The following is an 18657-nucleotide window of genomic DNA, read 5'->3' as shown; positions in this document are numbered from 1 at the left end:
AGCTGAGTTCAGTTCAAACTTCAAACAAATGCGCAGCGCTATTTTAAGATGCAGTGCAACCGGAGACAGACAAAAAAAATGATCAATGCTAATGCAAACACCAACAGAAATTACACAACTATAACAATTGTACAATCTTACAACAGGGCGAGGCCTCCAGGTTCCTGGTCTTCACCCCACCGCTTGTTTTACTGCCCCCAGTTTGCAGGTTTCTTCCTATCCAATGTGAGGTAACTTCCAGCTTGACGACTAGAGAAACGCAGCACTCTACAATAAGTACATGACTGCAAATAGTGTTGCAGATGAATTGGGCATGAGCTATCCCACGCAACCACTTCTGAGACCAAAACAACAACAGCATGGCAGATGGCACTGGTTAGGGTCCCTACATAACCAAAATTTACAACAATCTCGCCGACAATTTCACGCTAGAATCATTGGTGAACTAAGGAGTTATGGCCTTTCCAGTCTCAAATCAACACCTGCAAAGGAAATCGGACATGTCAGTTTTGTGATTGTGTGATCATGGAATTAGTTATAATTTAGTCAGTTTATTATTTCATATAGTTGGTCGTTTGGATCAGAAGTTAAATGCATTATTTCAGAAGCAGGTAGACTCAAAGCATCCGCATTTCCCTACCATGATTTGTTTAAAAGCTTAACTAACTCTTGCTTTATGAGCAACAACCTTTGGCAATAAAAGCTACCTGAAATAATCACTAACAATGACAAAACGAGCAAACAAGGCATAAGCTTAAGCCTTGCAATAGTACTAGTAATAGAAAGGAAAACAAATTCCTGTACTTAGTGCAATTCATAGTTATGTATTAAATCAAGCAATCTACAGCACATTTGGTTTCAGATCTGCATCCCATTGCGCATAACAAACTATGTGACAACAAAAATTGCTCAATCACATTCACCAAGGCTATGGAGGGCTGATCTATGCCTCCAAGGTAGAAAAATTGACAGAATAAGACAATCAAGCAGACAAGTACCTATCTAAGCTCAAGAAAAGGTAAAGTACAAAAATAAAGAGAAGCAAATCAGGCCCAATCTTTACAACTTGGCCTTGATGATACATTGACTAGTAAGTGAGGAATTTGAACATCACAACATGTTTTCAGGTCAACTTATGTTTTCAAATGACCCACAACATAACTGCAGATTTTTTTTTTATCTGAACTGCAAAACTTTCTGCCAATGGCAAAAACTTACTCGATGGGCTAGACCAGCACGGCCATATATAGACAGATGATGAAAATGGGAAAGGATACCAAGAAAGCCTAGTATTTGAAAAGTTGAAATCCGCGAAAAAAAACGGAGCAAGTAAACGTCAAACAACTATGATATGAATACCTTCCTCTCGTGTTTTCCAAATATAGTTAGAATTGGACTAACAAACAACCAGCCCAAAGTACGCCAAAAAGCAGAATTGATACAATTGTTCACCCATTGCTCAAATTCTGAGGACACTAGTACAATTCCAGGATACATTAATTCCTAACAAGGATTTTTTATATTAGTTTGGTGTACAAATCCACGATGTATTAATTCCTAATACGGATCTTTTATACTAGTTTGGTGCTACAGCTGAAACTAGAGCCACATAAAGGCAAAGAAATATCAAACCATGAAACTGGCTAGCAAGGAGAAAATGAAAAGGAAAGGTAAAGAGATCAAATCAGTTTGGATCGTAAACCTGATAGCTGTCATAAAGACGAGGTGGAGGGCTAGAGCCTAGAGTACTCGATACTCGCAACGAAACAAAGAAAGTATTGTACTAAGAAAAAACAAATCATACAGAAGGTGCTAATATAGTTTTGAAGAACAATTGTATCTAGGCGCGCCTAAATAAATGAAGTATGAATTATAAATATTGGCAGTATCAGAAACACGTATAGGATCATTTGGAACACTTTGAGTTGCCATACAAAAATTAGGTTAATAACAGTAGACTAATCAAATATACTACAAATTAACAGCATGACATTAAATTCGCATACACGTACAGTACAATGTGCCACTTCACATATGAGTATGTGACATTAAATATGCAAGAAGACAAACAGTTGGCACACACAAAAAAAAAACAGTTCCGGGCTACATGCGAGGAAAAAGTTAAAGAACTCTGCTATGCTGTTGATGTGAATACTTTGACTTTGTCAACCATTTACAATTTATCTAGGGGACACCTTTAATGCTTACCTAAAAAAGTGTCTCTGTAACCAACATGCGTACTTTCTTTAGTTGGGAAAATTACTACCATGCGTTGTTTTAAGATCACAGTAATAAAAGCCTTTGCAGACTTAAATCATGTGAATGGTGACTCCCAGATATAAACTAAAATCAGTAGATCGACACCACAGATTATCACCAATTAAATGCTAATTGATTTTACTTACAAGCCAACAAAGGAAGCTACTTATACTGGTGCTCCTAGTAGAACGACCAAGGTCGTCACCACCAAGCCTGCACATTTATTTCTTACCATGTTCTGTGCAAAAACTATAGGACAAAGCCAACAGTTTACATTTCGCCAACAGAACGTTCAAACGATAGAGGCATAAGATGTCACATTGGTCTATGGAATTTCATTTCTAAAGCTTATGCAGATGGGAAAAAAGGCTAAATATTTAGGATTGATGGCTGAGCAAATGCAATACATGACCCAGATAGTTGAATTCTGGATTGCTCATGTGAGCTTATCAATCAGCATCTTCTGTAAGTTAGATGACAAATATCCATCCAGAAGCTTTATGACAAATATCCATCCAGAAGCTTTCTGGCAAAAAACAATTAACTAATTAACTGGTTCCACAGAGGACATGAATTGTCTGTACAGCCTTGTGATTTGGAGCTCCAAAAATGTTTATTGAATTTGAAGAATTTACCAAATTATTCGACATTATATGCAAATGATTGCTCCATTAATGTAGAATATACCTGGGCTATTGATGCTACGTTCTGGGTGACTGTGGTGCATCAGAGCCATCTGCTGATGAACTATCTGTGTCCGTATCTGCACATGTTTCTCAAAGTAAATTCATGTGTTTCCTAAATACTTCCAAACCTAACCTTTATAAAGAAGAATACAGGATCCAAAAGATTGTCTTGTTATGATATCTGCAAAATAAGGGAACATTTACCACTAGAGGACGAGCCCGAGTCACTACTAGAGCTTCCAGAACTACTTGATCTACCAGCAGTCTCTCCCTTCTGATCTTCCAAATGACCCGGTGATGATTCACCCACGTATCTCTCATTGTCATCTGTAGTTGAGTATACTTAGTCAATTCTTTTGCAGTGATAAGAACAGAAGATAATAGGCACAAGTGGTTGTTGCATTAGAAGCATGATTATAATGATACATTTATTCTTTTCTCAAACAGAAAGAACGAGCATAGCAATTACAAGAATGCCCTAAAGACACATGTCCCGCCTACCTGCTGCATTTTCCTTAGGTGGTTGTGGTTCAACATCAACTGCTTCTGGTTCTGGAATCTGTAACAGCAAGACAGCAATAAGAACCAAATGGAAAATATTACCTAAAACTTAATGCAGGCACCAATACTAACAACCAAAATCATACCGGTTCTTGTACTGCAGGAATCTGATCCTGATCTGCCTCATCCTGCCTCACATGCTCTATCTTCTCCAGCTCCTGATCAGGCTCAGCCTCAGCCTCAGCCTCATCTGGCCTTACTGCAGAAAGCTCAGCCTTCCGCTTATTCTTAGTTATACTCTTCTTATAGTTTGTCACAAATCTATCAAGCTCCCATAATGTTTCAACATCAAAGCTATCGATATCAACCTCAATCTCATCATCATGCTGGCTGAGTGACAGGTTCCTCTTCTTTATGATCTGAACAACATTGTCTAGCTTCTCTGGTGGCAAATCCTGGAGGTTATTGCTAAGCCGCTGCTTCTCCCAGAAGGTCATATCCCTCTTATTTGGCTCCCTTGCCTTGGGCTTCTTTAAAACAGGTGGCCTGCCAGTGTGTGGCTTCGGTGTGGCCTCCATCCCAGCAGCATGGACGGTCGAATCCGACCTCTCTAACACCCTAGAATTATCTATCTCCTTTGGTTTTCTGGGTGCAGCCGAGGACGGTGTAGGAGGCTGTGGTGATAGCTGCGCTACCTCAGCTTCAATCTCCGGCCACTTCTCCTCAAACATGTTCAGCAGCTGCTCGGCCATGAAGTGCACGTCCTGCCCCTTGGGGTTGTACGTCATGGCATTCTGGAACGTTAGACGCACATCCCCGGCGAACTCCCGTGGTGACTTGTACTGTCCTGCCGCTAGCTTTGACTTGACAGTGCCGAGGTCCATGGGCTTGGTGATGATGGTATGGTAGTCGTGCAGGCCAAGCGCACTCGCATCTACCGGCTTGTTGAACACCCAGCTGTGCTTGTGCTTCATGAGCCTGGCAAGCACCGCGGCGCAGGTCTTGAACACGGGCGCGTAGAGCTTGCGCCGCGCCTCCGCCGAGAGGTGCGGGTGCGGGGCTCCCCCGCCCTTCTTGGACTTGTGCTTGGACGCCGGCGGGTGCGGCGGGAGCGGCGTGGAGGGGTCGGTGGCGGAGAGAGCGGAGGAGGGGGCGGGAGCCGGGAGGGAGCTGAGGCGCTTGGAGGCGGCGCGCACCTGGGCGAGCTCGGCAGAGAGGCGGCGGCGGAGCTCCCGGCGGGTGGCCAGCGTGGAGGGCAGCGAGAAGGTGACGGTGGGGAGGAGCGGGCCGTTGCTGTGGGAGTCGAAGGAGGGGACGCTGGGAGCCTTGGAGCTGGCGTGGGATTTGCGAGAGTAGGGTTTGCTGGACGGCGAGGGCGGCCCGGAGGCCATTCTGGGCGGGTCAACGGCAGCGGCGGATCGAGAACGGCGGCGGATCGGAGGCGGCGATTTGGGGATTTGGGCGGAGGAGGCGAAACGGGGAGGAAGGGGTTCGGTGAGGGCTTGGTGCTGGTGGGGCAAGCGCTGGCAGCTGCTACCGTGCAAGGGAGAGAAACAAGATCCAGTTTTTTTTTCTTTTCCTCTTTGCTCTGTTTTGGCTCCCTCTTTTGCTTGTCTCCTTTCCGTTGTTGGTAAAAAAAATTAGTTGATCTTCGTTCCAGTGATCTGAGTGCGGTCCGATTCGAAATGCAAACAGTAACTAACATTGTTGTGAAAGTATTCTATCAAGTGCTCCCTCCACCTCAAATTATAAGTCGTTTGATTTTTCTAGGTGTATGGATATTATTATGCATCTATAGTGTATACTCAGATTCATAATAATATATATGAACCTACAAAAGTCAAAATAAGTTATAATTTGGAACGGAGGGAGTAATATCTATATGAATTTAGAAAAGTCAAAACGACCTGTAATTTGGAGCGATGGGAGTAATATCTATCGTACATTGTAAATCTATGCAATTTTTGTATATTAATGTCAAGGTTTAAAAATTTTGACCATGAAGAATCGCAAAATGACATGTGTTATAGACTAAGGAGTATGAGATCATCAACATTGTTTTGGTTTATCTATGACATATTAGCTCGTGCATAGAATTGATCCTACATGAAAAAATAACAGAATTATGACACAATTTGCATAAAAGTATAATAGTATCATCTATAACGGTAAGAGCTGGTAATTAATCGGATAGTGTCAAACGATAAGATGTTTCCATTCAATAAGGCGAGTGTTGCGGAGAGAAGAAGGTATCTTTTTAGACATCTAGAGTTAGAGTCGTAACGTAAAGGCTGGTATTGCGATTGGCGTGACAAAATGCATTGCCGATGGCTTTTGTTGTCTTGTCTCGTGCCCGACAAAACGATCCATAAAATGTAATAATATCACCTATAACGGTAAAAGTTAGTCATTAATCTGATAGTGTCAAATGATATGGTGTTTCCACTTAATAAAGCGAGCGTTGTTAAGAGACACCTTAGTCAGTTGGCGTCGTGTAGCCCTAAACTCAAATCCTAATGATTGTTTGAAATAGAGAGAGTGGAGAGACGGGTTCAAAAGAGATTGTAACATAAGCTTCAAACGCATTATGCTATTGGTTTAGCTTTTATGGAAAAATAGATCCACTTAAGGAAAAAAGATGATATAAACAGTACGCTTGTTGATTTAAAACTGATCAGATCAGTTATAGCGTGTGTAGACTAGATGTATTTTTCTAAAGTTCTATTGACGCTCCGTCCATGTTTGATGCTCACATCTCTAACTACACTCTATTCCAAATCGCAACTACAAACCATTGTTTTGCTGGCGGTGAACACAACAGTCTCAGGCGAGTTTCCTCTTATTTTTTCGGAAAAAAGAATCTGAGAGTTGGATCACTGTTTCCGTTATAAAAGTCATCATGACCATACTGCGCGTGCTTCAGGTCGGCTCAGCCACCGCATCTCCAGCACCGCTGCATCGGAAGGAGATGATATCACGGCGAACGGCCGGAATATGCTCGTCGGTGCCAATGATTCGCCTGCTGGACGCGAGTCAAATTAAATTCGGCATGATGATTTCACGAGCTCACCCCAAGATTCCGTCTCATCCACCAGATGACCAGATCACACACGGCCACCTACCCTGCGCCAGATGACGAGGTAGCCGCCACTGCCACTGCCAGTCCGCCGCACAGCCTCCAAAGCCGCATCCCAAGAAGCGAAGCGCTCTGTGACTGAGTGAGTGAGCCCGCGCGGCGGATTCCCCGATCCGAGCGATCCACCATGCGGCCGCGGCTGGTGCTCTTCGGCGACTCCATCACCGAGCAGTCCTTCGAGTCCGGCGGATGGGGCGCCGCGCTCACCGACCGCTTCGCCCGCCAGGTACGTACGTGCGCGTGTTTCCTCTCTGGCGTCGCGCCGCCGCCGGCCGCCGTGGACTGACCCGTGTCTGGGGCCCCTGCCCCGCCCTCTGATTTGATCCAGGCGGACGTGGTGCTGCGCGGGCTCAGCGGGTACAACACGCGGTGGGCGCTCAAGGTGCTGCCGCGGGCCATGGAGGGCGCGGCGGACGCGGACCCGGCGGCCGTCACCGTCTTCTTCGGCGCCAATGACGCCTCGCTGCCCGACCAAGTGCAGGCGCACCAGAACGTCCCGCTCGAGGAGTACCAGACCAACCTCCGCGCCATCTGCGCCTACTTTAAGGTTTAGAAGAAGTTGCTGTCTAGCCTTGTGCGATCATATGATTCCCAGATTCGGATATGTTGGATTCTTCTTCGCTCATGTATCTGTTTCTTGGTTCTTCGATCGCAGGAGCGATGGCCCTCCGCTGCTATCATACTCATCACTCCCCCACCGATTTACGAGACAGCGAGAATCCGGTAAACAAATAAATCCACTTTTGAGGATACTACAAATGGAATAGATCCACCGATTTATCACTCGTCACTCTACTGATCTTTAGCTTTCAGAAGGGAATCTAGTGGTCAACCGTAGAAAAATCAAATCATTGGGTGCCTTTCGTATACTGATTCCCATTAGTTTCCTTTTTTGCTGTGATGCTTATATGCTATTCCTGCATTCAGCCATGGATGCAAGTTGTATGCGGTGAACTGCATCTTTCCAGATTGCTGCTTACAGTAAGCGAAAACGTGCTCAGCATTTACTGCTAATCATCACACCGATATACGAACCTGCAAAAATCTGTCTAGAAATAGCCACCACTTGTTTATCTGTAGCTAGTGCGCCTAGCTTTTGCGACAAGAATCTATCGAGTAACCGTTGATTTGTGTGAATCACACCGATGAATGATGATGTCTTCTCAACCATAGATAGCTGTTGCACATGGGCCATTCCTGTTGCATCTCCTCACAACAAACATGTCTTTTAACACTATACTTCAGAGCCTCTCTGTACATGCTAATTTTGATGATCGTGGCTTGAGGGGAGAAAAAACGGGAAATGCTGAGTTACATCAGACCAGACTACGAGGTTTATTTAGGGCAGGACATGCTTATTTTGGACTTACATACATTTGTCAAAGAGTCCCATGAGATACGATTCTTTGGATGTTGCCTGTATTTTCCATTCAAGGCACGTGCATTCTATGTGTTGGGATTGTCTCTGTCTTTCTAGGCATGTCCTGCTAACTGATTTTCCGCAAAATGCACCGTTACTAAAGTAGATTTCAAGCATCCACACTGATTATCCCTGTCTTCTTATGCAGAGACATTTATGGAGTTGATGACTCTGCACGACAAGCAGAAAGAACCAACGAGGCTGCTGGCTCTTATGCACAGGCATGCATAGCTGTTGCCAAAGAATTGGGCCATCCGGTTATAGACATCTGGACAAAGATGCAGGAATTTCCAGATTGGCAAACATCTGCATTAAGGTAATGCATCTATTTCAATTACCCCCGGGAGTAATGCAGGATCCAGATAGGCTAATAAACGGATACTACTCTGTATTTTTCCGGTATCTAGTTTTAAAACTATCTTGCATTTCTTTGTCCCATCATTAACAATGTGCACTGGATATTTCCATTTGCTATAGGGGGGAATCGAACTTATGTATACATTTGGTTGTTCTGTTGACTGTTGCTAAGACCAGTAGCCTATGCTAATAGAATACACTGTGTAGAAATTTGAAGTGGGTAACAATCTACTGCACTTAATTTTCTTTTAAAACTTACATGTATCTACTATGTGATATATTGATGATTACTAATGGGGCAGTACATTACTACTTTTAGGTTTCTCCATTATCAGATTTTAGGCTCTGGCGTTCTGTAATAAGTGCTGTGATTCTTTGTTTTTATGCTGGGATTCTAAATCGATTATTGCGTGATATCTGTTCCAATCTGCACATCTTTTTTTCCGATGTGCAAGCACTAGATAACATTTTTTACACCTTGATGCAGTGATGGGCTTCACTTCACGCCTACTGGAAACAAGATCCTGTTCGACGAGGTGGTGCAGACGCTGGCAGGCATCGGTTTCAGCAAGGAGAGCCTCCCATATGATCTCCCCCTCTACCCCGAAATCGACCCCAAGGACCCCATGAAAGCTTTCGGAGCTTGAAGGGGACGCCTTAGTGCATGATTGGATTAGAGATGTTTGCTCGTGTCAAATGATGTGCCCTACTCACTATCTGTTCTGTTTGGCAGTGCGTGTGCGACTTTTACTTCTGGAATTGTGTTTTGTCCTTTGTAATTAATATGCATAAGTACTACTGATGCCATCACATAAACAGTGAAATTCAATAAATGGCATTTTTTTCAGTACTTCATTTTCGAGGCTTGGAAATCAGACGTGCACAAAATGGGTCCGCTTCAGCAGCCCTGTATATTGGCACGGTGCACAGTAGGCGATGACTTAAAAATGCCGCGAGTATTTCAAAATCATGAAAAAAAAATAGGTGATTGAGCAACGCAACTTCAGAGGCATTCTCCAGAAATGGTTTAGGGAAGGGGAAAAAAGGGTTCGAAGCTTTGGGCCAGTGAGCGGAGGCCCATGAGAATGAGAGAAGAAGAAAGAACTTTTTAGATGACCTTGCTCGGCTGCCGCCTCCGGTTAACTACCGACGAGTTCAAATCTCCTTGATTGTATGAACATGAAAAAAAATCAGTCGCTTGAATCGCAGGAAATGCATTGGCATTCCAAACATTACCGATCAGGTGACAGTCGCATCTTCACATGTATTGGCAGTATGTACCATGCACATTCCCATGTAACTGCAAAGAGTACACAGATTCATCAATCATCACAGGTAGGCAGGGCAACTCGCTGCATCATAGATGGACCATGGCTGCCTGGCGTGAACCAGCTCCCGGGGTCATGCATCCTTTCTCAATCTGTGGTAGCAGGCCAGCACTGGTGAAGATAGCTGGACTGATTCATGGTGTCCTGCATAACTGCAATTGCAGCACCGCAAGAAACGGCCAATCTCTGATCCGGAGCAATGGCACGGTCCGACTCCAATCTTGCTTTCAGTGAGATCACACGGGCTGTTTAGGTGCAAACTCCGACCATATCAAAGTATTGAAAAGATCACACTACCCGGAGGAATCATGCAGTGAAAGGCAAACCAAGTTGCAATGTCACGGCATAATTTTCTCAATTTTTTTTCATTTGGGATATAGAGGTGACACAACACGACATTGTTAGTTTGGTATCCCAGAACAGAAGGGTCAAGAACAACCAACCAAAAATTTTGGGTGAGATTCTTTTTTTTACCTAGGCAAAAGCTGATATATACACTAACTTACATCGATCCGTCACTTCCTATGTTGACAGGGTCACCGACTTTGGCGGCCAGACGACAGGATACATACACATCAGACTCTAAGAGGTCTCTGTTTCACTCAGCAAAAACTTTGGGCTTTCGTACCCTTTGGCTCCTGCAATTTATAGCCACCGCCAGCACAGCCTTCTCAGTCTTCACATTCAAGGGGGCGCTTTCAGTCTCTTTTGTTGCGGAGGGCGCATTTGCAGTCTCCTGCTTCTTTGCTGCTGAGGATGGCTTCCCAGTTTCCTGCTTCTTTGCTGCTGAGGATGGCTTCCCAGTTTCCTCCTTTGCTGCTGAGGATGGCTTACCAGTTTCCTGCTTCTTCGATGGTACAGATTCACGCTTCTTCGCATCTGCAGGTTCATTTCCAGTTTTGCGCTTCTTCCTAGCTGAGCGAGCAGTCATGGTTCCCAGCCCCATTGAACCAGAGGGCGCGCTCTCAGTTTTCTCCACTGCCGCAGCAGAAGGTGTGCCCCCAGTTTTGTTCTTTGCAGCTGAGGGTGTGCCCTCAGCTTTCTCCTTTGCAGGTGTTTTGGAGGTCTCTTTCTTCTTCTTCTTCTTCTTCTTGGTGAGAAAAGAGCCTTTCTTCCTCTTCTTCTTAGGTTTAAGCTCCTTGCTCTGAGGGGAGACAGGCTCCACCGCTGGAGCAGAAGTGCTATCAACTGGAGCACAAGTGTTCTTAACTTCTGCTGGAGCAGAAATGTTCTTCGTTTCTGCTGGGCCTTTGTTAGAAGTTCCAGAAGGCAGATGCTTGGCCTTACCAAACTGCCGATGCACTACATTGGCTGCTTGATTGTCTATGAGGATATCATAAGTGTTCTGCAAAAAAGAAACAGTAGTAGAATCAACTAAATGCATGTGCAAATATATTGGCCAAGAAGCAAACACGTTCATCTTTTTTTTTCTGGAGATGGTTCGAAATCAGTAAAATAGTTCTAGATAATAAAATAATAACAGCCACAGCTCCACATCTAAAGTAAGATTTTAAAACTGTCATTGGAACATAACATACTAAATTACTAGTATTGTGTGTTTGGAAAACAAAGTTAAAAATGAATTGCTTTGTCACATGCAAAATTCATAGGGATATCTTCTGACAAAGTAATATTGAGTTCTGGATGAATCTGATTCACAGACATCTTAATAAATTTTAGATCAGTTTGACACTAATGTAAACATCTGACATGGCACCCATACCTCATGTCCAAGATATAACTACAAATTCCAGGTTCTATGGGGGCAATAGCATCTGTTTTCTGTTTACATGGAAACTAGACTTTTTTTATTTAAAAGTAAACTAGGAAAGTCGCAATACCTACAATATTTTACGGATGCAGGAAAGGTTTGATTATTTCTCAATGGGGACTCTATACACCCCATGCCTACTGTGTGCATATAAGATGATCTAAATTCCAATTTGAAAGCAGTAACACTGAGAGGATCAACCCAAATCAAAACAAGCACTAATAAAGAATTAAAAGAGGAATAAGATTAAGCAAAGGACCAAAGAATTACTTCTTTGCATAAATCCCCAATGTGACCATTTGGTATGGAATTGTCAGTACCCAAGAGTTGGTCCATTGTGACGTATTTCTCCCTCAAGTGATTGCACTCTCCACTTCTTTCTTCAGCATTCCTATTTTCATCTTTTAAATGAGCATCAGTTTCCATGTCAGGCAAAGCAGGTCTCACTGCAAGAGCTGATACATCATCCTTCAGCAAAACGTTTAGATTCTTCCTTTTCCGTGGTTTACTATATCGACACTCCATATAAGAGAATGAGTGCTTTTGAGTATGCTGCCTCTCCTGAGGCACCCTGACATGAGTACTGTACTCAGAAATCACCAAATTTTCTCCTCCAGAATGAGCCTTGCTAAGACAATCTTGCAGCAGATGAACTCTAGACTGGAGCCCGTCAATTGTCATGAGTGTGTGCTTTAAAATGAGTTGCTCAAAAATCATATCATAATTCTCGGAATTGAGCAATGTAATAGTGTCAAGTCCACCTCTGATACAGCCATCAACTGCATGAAGAACGAACCAAACACGATACATAATTAACACTTGCATGAAAATTACTTAGGCAGCAAATATAGATTAATTGCATTTTCTGCATGGCCAATCTAACTAAACCCCAAGTGGCTATGTGTGTCCTTCAGTGATCTATCAGAAAATGAGAATGCTACAATAAAATCCAATGAAACCATAGAGGATCAGAAAGGTGTTCGGCACATTTTAATATACATAGATATATAAACTACTCCCTCTGTCAAATTATATTGGGTATGCATGTTTCAGGAAAATTCAAACTTTGTATATTTTGACTTGGTCAAATTATAAGTATGTCTAGTGCATTAAATTATACAGATACATTCATATTTCAATTTGCTTTTAATCTATATTCATTTTATAGATAAGAATAGTTATACTACAAGAAAACAATGGTCAAAGTCTAATTTTGAATCCTGGTAAAAAAAGAGTCTAGTTTTGAAGACTGTGTCAAAATAAAATACACACTATATACTTGGATGGTGGGAATAGTTGATTGGTTACTTCACAAACAATGAGGTAGCCACCAACACAAGAGCTCGGTCACTTCTACCAAACAGATTTGGTTTCAGGATCCATGCAATCAAACTTAAAAAACCTTGACCACTAAAGTACGCATAAGCATTAAAATTTGTCACTATAATGGCATTGGTAGATTATCCATGTGAACCGCTTTCAAGCAATTATTTTTTACATATTTTTTACTGACATTTTAGTAAAATCAAAGGTGTGTGTGTAATGTACTGTTAATGTCCATAACAGAAAGTAAAAAATATGGCTACAAGGCTACATTAGGTATCTCACAAAAGCAATTTTTCTTCTCACAACCAGGTCTAGGAGCTAACTCGGTTTAATGTAACTATGCTTAATACCATGCTTTCAATTTTAACTCCACTAAAAAGTTTGACCACATGGGCAAATTCGTACCTGTACTGCCACAATCATCATCAATTAAGATACCACCAGTTTCAGCTCCCTTATTTTGCTTATCTGCCAAATATTGGAAGATTCTTACAATTAACAACTAAACTAGGTGCAAAATCAACTTGGCTATGAATAAATTGATGTCCTATCCCTACAAAAAGGTAGACATAATTGGATGTCAGACTAGAACCATTATAGTATGACAATATCTGGTGCTTGGTGATGTACAAGGGCCCATCCACATTTTCTTCATGTCTCTTCCTCTTTCTCCTCTTCATAATACTGTCCCCATGGCCTTTGTGAATCTGCCTCGATTCTAACCTAGAAACATTTGCTTTGCTTACTGCTAGCTGTAGTTCCTTTTCTTTCTTGATTAGAGCAAGCTCCCTGTCATACTTTGATACTTGAGATGACAGCTCCTTCACACGCAACTCTAACCACTGGCATCTCCACAGAATTGGAAGAACAGAATCCCTCCACTCAGCTGTCACCTTTTTCCTTCTGAAGGGCAATCCATATCACAAAATTTGCCCCAAAAAAAGAAGTGTCTCAGAATAACAAAACTTTACATTATAACGACATATTGTAAGAATATAACAAATAGCTGCTTGCTCCAATGATATTCTAACTATACCGTAAAATGACAGGTAAGCTAACAGTTTGAAACACTCACAAGAGTAGCTCAACTAGCAGTTTCCTTGTTCATGACTACACATTATAAGCACACTATCAAAGAAAGGCAATAAGCATGAAACCTGATCGACAATATTTCCTGACATGCACAAAAGGGAATCTATAATGGTCTACAGCATCAAAGATAAACATCATCAATGATGGTCCCAATCAGTATATGATATCTATTCATGGGTTTGAATCCCAGGCTAGAACTTCTTTGTGATTTAGACTGTCATGCTTAGCAAATATTATTTAGTTATCTAGGCAAACTTTGCCCCCCCCCCCCCCCACACACACACACACAACAAAAAAAAAAGGAAAAGAGAAAAATGGTAACCCTAACCCAAGGACTCTCTCTAAACAGAAGGATAGTGTGCTCTATGTTTTAATCTTTGGTGTTTGATTCACTGCTGAACTGACAGACACGTGATCCCCCGTGCTGTGCTGATTATCATGGAATTAATTGACCTAGTTGTTGAAATCAAAGTCCTGGTGAAATAAACAACACTACAATTTTACAGTGCTTCTGAAGAAGCTGCCATTTGCTCAATTATCTTTTTAAATAGCCATGCTAACAAATAGAAGACCTTAGGAGTACCCGGTAATTGTTTTGTTCTGATTGTGGTAGGCATACTTGGCATAAGTGGCCACCTGCTTCAATTATGCATAGAAGAATTGGGCAGAAATTATACCCAGGTCTTAATGTATCAGGTGCTATCATCACCTTCTAAAATTTAATATTTCATATACAAATGATGAACGAAATATACCTCGAAAAAGGAAATTTTCGACGATAAAGCAGTAATTACTATGCATACAAGACACCATATTACGTTTACTGAATCATTTCTTTCCGTTTTGGTTACATTGGTCCTACTTTTCTTGCTGCTTCTGCAGACAGTAATTAGAACATAGTATACCAGTCGAAAGTCAAAACCCTACTAAAACCTTCTGTTTTGTAACCAGGAGCATGGGACCAACACCAAAACACATCAGTGCCTAAACTGCCTAGCATAATCCCACACCTGTTCATTCTACCATGAACCAGGACGGCACAATCATCAGATCAGTAACATTCAGAGAACACGAGGAACTGATGAGAAGACTCACCTTGGCAGCTTTGAGTACCCACTACCATTGGCATCAGCTGAAATGACAGAATCCACCTCCGGTTCACCCCCATCAGCCTCACCTTCGAAACCGGAGCTGGTGTCCCCGAACGAGCTCGAGCATTCGACGGCATCACCTCCCCGATCTGTAGCAAGGCCAGGAGCCACCACCTTCTGAGGGCCACCGTTCGTGCAGACGGCCTCGGCTATCACCACCACCATGCTGCTTTGGTTCCTGCCTTCCTGGCGCCACCACCGCCCCCGTCCTCAGCACATCAATGGCTGCAGCAGGAGCAGTAGCGGGCGCCACGGAAACCAGGGGCGGACCCAGCATAGGACATGGGTGTACACTGGGTCAGATCCGAACACAATCAGCTCACGCTAGGAGCAGGAAGGGAAGGGAAGGAGCGGGCATACCTGGTGGGTACTCGTCGATGGAAAAGGGCCCGGCGAAGACTTGGCGAATAGCGCCGGCGGCGCTCGCCCAGTCGTCGCCGCCGCCAGGAAAGGAAGATGGGGGAAAGGAACAGAGATCAGGGGGAGGGGGTGAACCGTAAACGCCGCGAACGACCGAACGATATGTTTTTTTTTCTTCTTTCATTACCAGTTTACCACTTTATAGTTTATACATACTTAACAAAATTGGTTAACTTCTCTATGTCCTTTTAAGAAGTTGGCTCACATGACTCAGACGTTGGCTATTTTTTTCTTCAAATTACACAGTACAGACTTAGACACTCATGTACACGTACACACACTTACCTCTACGAATACACGCAACCTTTCCCTACCCTTGTTAGCATCTCTGAAAGATCGAGCTGATAAATCTTTAAAATTGATGAAATCATCGTTGGCGTCTCACTGTCGATAGGCACGTCGCCTACCACTAAAAGAATAGAGCCAGTTAAATCCTGGAATAAATTTAGAAAAACGTGGACACCAGCGTCGAGTCGAGGATTTGAACTTGCTGGTTAGGTTTCACCGCCGAGGAATCTTACGAGGGAAATATTTTTATCCCATTTCTCCGTTCCGTAACTATCTAGTGGTGAAGTTATTTTTTCAGTACAGCATTTCCGAAGGCCGGGGGATCAGCAGACGTGGTGACGTTTCGGCTTGGAAATCAATCGCGTGAACTGTGCCCGCTTCAGCTGCAGCCGTACAAAAAGGCCCAATGCTTGGGTCACTGAGCGGGAGGCCCATTAGAGCAGAAAGAAATTTTTAGCCCGCCGGGGAGTGCTCAACCGGACCGAGCCGAGCAGCACAATGGCGATAGACTTGTCAACGGTAAATTTTTCTCCCACAGACAAAAAAAACGATGGTAAATCTCAGGCGAGAATTGTGTATCTGTATTATTTTGAACCGGAAAGGCCTTGTTTTGTGCAGCTCCACGGGTTCCAGCTCCTGATATTTTACTGTATATCACGGAACCTCTTTTCTCTCTCTTCTCCCTCCGTTTCACATCACATCCGGCGGCTCCCGCTCCTCTGACACCACCACATGTTACAGTGGCTGGAGCCGAAGCACCATAACTTCAGCCAAACTGGCCCAAAATCATAAAGGCCCCGTTCTACACAACACACTGAATTTCGCTACATCGAGTGCCCACACAGAAGAGAAGATGTATTGTCCATGATCGAATTCCTAGAGTAAGGGTCCGTTTGGTACGGCTTTGGCTCGTGAAAAAACAGCTCTGTCTCTGACTCATCTGAAAAAGCAGTTTTTTCTGGCTCTGGCTTAATTGATAGGAAAACGTTTGGCACTATAACTTCTCCTAACTTTTTAGAATGTATAGAAGATGTTAATTGTCCATTGTGCCCTTGCATATATATATATATATATATATATATATATATATATATATATATATATATATATATATATCACATATGAATTTCATGTGTGGCTATGTTAATAATGTGATTTTATTATTTCTTCCATTTATTTTTCCTCTTTTCTTCCTCTCTCCTTTTCCCTTTTCTTTTTTTTCAATTCTTCTTTTCCTCTTCCCTTCCTATCTGTTCATTCTCTTCTTCCTTCCTTATCCATTCAGCTCGGCCTGGCACTGCCTCCACCCGTGGCGCTCGCCGGCTCATGCCTCGCCACCGGCCATCCCGTCCCTCGTCAACCCCGCCCACCTTCCCCCGCGTCATCACCCTCTATCGCGCCTCCACGGCCTCTGCCCTGCCTCCCCCTTGTCACACCCTGAATTTTTTGAATTTCAGGATGTGATTAAAAGGAATAATTAAACAATACTTTTCTCATAATTTTTCAAAATTTTACCAAAATTTATTTTTCTTTACAGGAAATTTAGTATAGGAAAATAATTGTTTATTTTTTAAATTAAATAAGGTTCTTCTGTGTGTTGCATTCATGCCGATGCATCTTGGTGTTCCTTGGGTGCAAAAGGTTTCAAAATGCGTTTAGACATTGTCCAGATCCTTCTGAGAATTTTCCAGCTTTCCTGGAATTTTTCTCATTTTCCTACAGCTAAATCTAATTTTTTGATGGTTCTAAAATCCTTTTCACGAGCTCCAAATATTTTATTTGGACCCCTCGTGTTCCAATCTATCTCTAGGATTTTGTTTTCCTGAATTTTTAGGATTTTTAGAGTATTTTTCGTGGATTAAATGAATTATCTAAATTTTCTTTCATGAGAATTGGTTCTGGAAAAAAAAAACCCTTTTTCCCGGGCTGAGCCCACGGACCCGACCTGCTCAGGCCCAGCAACCAGCCTGCCAAGCCCATCGGGGCCCGTGGCCATGGATCCCTGAGCTGCAAGCTGAGCATGCCACCGCCGCCCTCCCTGCCTTGGCGTACACGCCTGGGGCACACGCCCTATAAAGGGTGAGCGCCCGAGTCCCTGCCTCTCCCTGCTGCCTGCGCCACCTCGCCCCGACTTCATCTAGCGTAGCACCGCCACCTTGCAAGATTGCTGGCCGAGCCGGGCGCCGTCGCCGGTTTTCTACCCGATTCGCCGCGTCTGGGCACCCCAAGGCGAAGCAGCTGCCATCCCGAGCAGCACCTCGATGAGCTGCGCCCGTTTCACCGGTTCCCGTCGTCTTTCTGCCGCCGGAGCGCCGCCGCCACGAGGAGCCCGAGCCGACTGCTATATTCTTCCGCCGGCGGCCAGATTTTGGCTGCCTCTATCTCTCTTCGTTGCTGGTGAGTGCATCTACGGGATCATCTCATCCACCTCCTGCGTCGCCCGCCTGAGACCTTAGCTCGCCGGAGCGCCGGCGAGCCGGTCGGCCAGAGACCACGGCGGGAGGAAGAAGATGACCCGCCAGTTTTGCGTCTAGCCCCCTTGAGAACCATGTAATGTTTCCCTCCTTTCTTTGTGTCTTTGCGAACTTGCAGATAACCCCCAAGAAGTTTTAGTTTACCTAGATCCAATCCAGCCCGTGGTTTTGCAGATCTAACCCCGACCTTAGATCTTTTCATGAGCACTGTTTCATGTGCCTTGGGAATTTTTCTTGCTAACCCCTGAAGTATGCGGTTAATTACGTTTAGACCCTTGCGACCTTGTTTAATCCATAGATTCTACGTTTTAACTCTGTTTGAGTGATTTTTTCACTCACGCGTTCGTCTTAACGTGCAGAGTAGTTTTGTATCGCTTTTCAGTACTGTTTTTAATTTAGTTCTTTTATTTGCTTGTATGTGCGTGCTCTGGATATTTGTCTTGGATGA

At 43.5% G+C, this 18657-nt stretch overlaps 3 protein-coding genes across 5 annotated transcripts; 1 reads left to right on the top strand and 2 right to left on the bottom strand.

Moving 5' to 3' along the window:
* Window positions 1–68: 68 nt before the first annotated feature.
* LOC117856885 (transcription factor GTE4) lies at window positions 69–4999 on the bottom strand. Its single transcript, XM_034739322.2, has 5 exons — window positions 3593–4999; window positions 3447–3504; window positions 3150–3272; window positions 2947–3022; window positions 69–482 (listed from the first exon to the last, which is right to left on the bottom strand). Exons 1-4 carry the CDS (start codon window positions 4835–4837, stop codon window positions 2961–2963), a joined length of 1488 nt encoding a protein of 495 aa, XP_034595213.1. The 5' UTR covers window positions 4838–4999; the 3' UTR covers window positions 69–482; window positions 2947–2960.
* A 1393-nt stretch (window positions 5000–6392) lies between these two features.
* LOC117856789 (GDSL esterase/lipase At5g45920) lies at window positions 6393–9214 on the top strand. Its single transcript, XM_034739180.2, has 5 exons — window positions 6393–6808; window positions 6911–7129; window positions 7238–7305; window positions 8151–8318; window positions 8847–9214. The coding sequence occupies exons 1-5, from the start codon at window positions 6710–6712 to the stop codon at window positions 9004–9006; spliced, it is 714 nt and encodes a 237-aa protein (XP_034595071.1). The 5' UTR covers window positions 6393–6709; the 3' UTR covers window positions 9007–9214.
* Window positions 9215–10023: 809 nt separating this feature from the next.
* LOC117856788 (uncharacterized) lies at window positions 10024–15556 on the bottom strand. 3 transcript variants are annotated; one of them, XM_034739177.2, is made up of 6 exons: window positions 15388–15556; window positions 14972–15320; window positions 13377–13687; window positions 13190–13252; window positions 11729–12237; window positions 10024–11032 (listed from the first exon to the last, which is right to left on the bottom strand). In XM_034739177.2, exons 2-6 carry the CDS (start codon window positions 15190–15192, stop codon window positions 10286–10288), a joined length of 1851 nt encoding a protein of 616 aa, XP_034595068.1. In that variant the 5' UTR covers window positions 15193–15320; window positions 15388–15556; the 3' UTR covers window positions 10024–10285. The 3 variants fall into 3 exon arrangements, with proteins under 3 accessions (XP_034595068.1, XP_034595070.1, XP_034595069.1); XM_034739179.2 differs by having other exon boundaries at window positions 13377–13684; XM_034739178.2 differs by having other exon boundaries at window positions 14972–15252.
* Between the last annotated feature and the right edge of the window lie 3101 nt (window positions 15557–18657).

This window comes from Setaria viridis, chromosome 5 (assembly GCF_005286985.2).
Source record: "Setaria viridis chromosome 5, Setaria_viridis_v4.0, whole genome shotgun sequence".
Lineage (NCBI taxonomy): Eukaryota > Viridiplantae > Streptophyta > Magnoliopsida > Poales > Poaceae > Setaria > Setaria viridis.
Note: the sequence above shows the minus strand (reverse complement) of the source record. Positions and strands in the feature narration are given on the sequence as shown.

Coding starts and splice junctions, on each gene's coding strand:
- LOC117856789 (XM_034739180.2), top strand. CDS start 6,710: ATGCGGCCGCGGCTGGTGCTCTTCGGCGACTCCATCACCGAGCAGTCC. Junction 6,809..6,910: donor CCGACCGCTTCGCCCGCCAG/GTACGTACGTGC, acceptor GATTTGATCCAG/GCGGACGTGGTGCTGCGCGG. Junction 8,319..8,846: donor TGGCAAACATCTGCATTAAG/GTAATGCATCTA, acceptor ACCTTGATGCAG/TGATGGGCTTCACTTCACGC.
- LOC117856788 (XM_034739177.2), bottom strand. CDS start 15,192: ATGGTGGTGGTGATAGCCGAGGCCGTCTGCACGAACGGTGGCCCTCAG. Junction 13,688..14,971: donor GGGTACTCAAAGCTGCCAAG/GTGAGTCTTCTC, acceptor ATTGCCCTTCAG/AAGGAAAAAGGTGACAGCTG. Junction 13,253..13,376: donor GATATTGTCATACTATAATG/GTTCTAGTCTGA, acceptor AATATTTGGCAG/ATAAGCAAAATAAGGGAGCT.
- LOC117856885 (XM_034739322.2), bottom strand. CDS start 4,837: ATGGCCTCCGGGCCGCCCTCGCCGTCCAGCAAACCCTACTCTCGCAAA. Junction 3,505..3,592: donor TTCCTGCAGTACAAGAACCG/GTATGATTTTGG, acceptor TTGCTGTTACAG/ATTCCAGAACCAGAAGCAGT. Junction 3,273..3,446: donor ACCTAAGGAAAATGCAGCAG/GTAGGCGGGACA, acceptor ACTCAACTACAG/ATGACAATGAGAGATACGTG.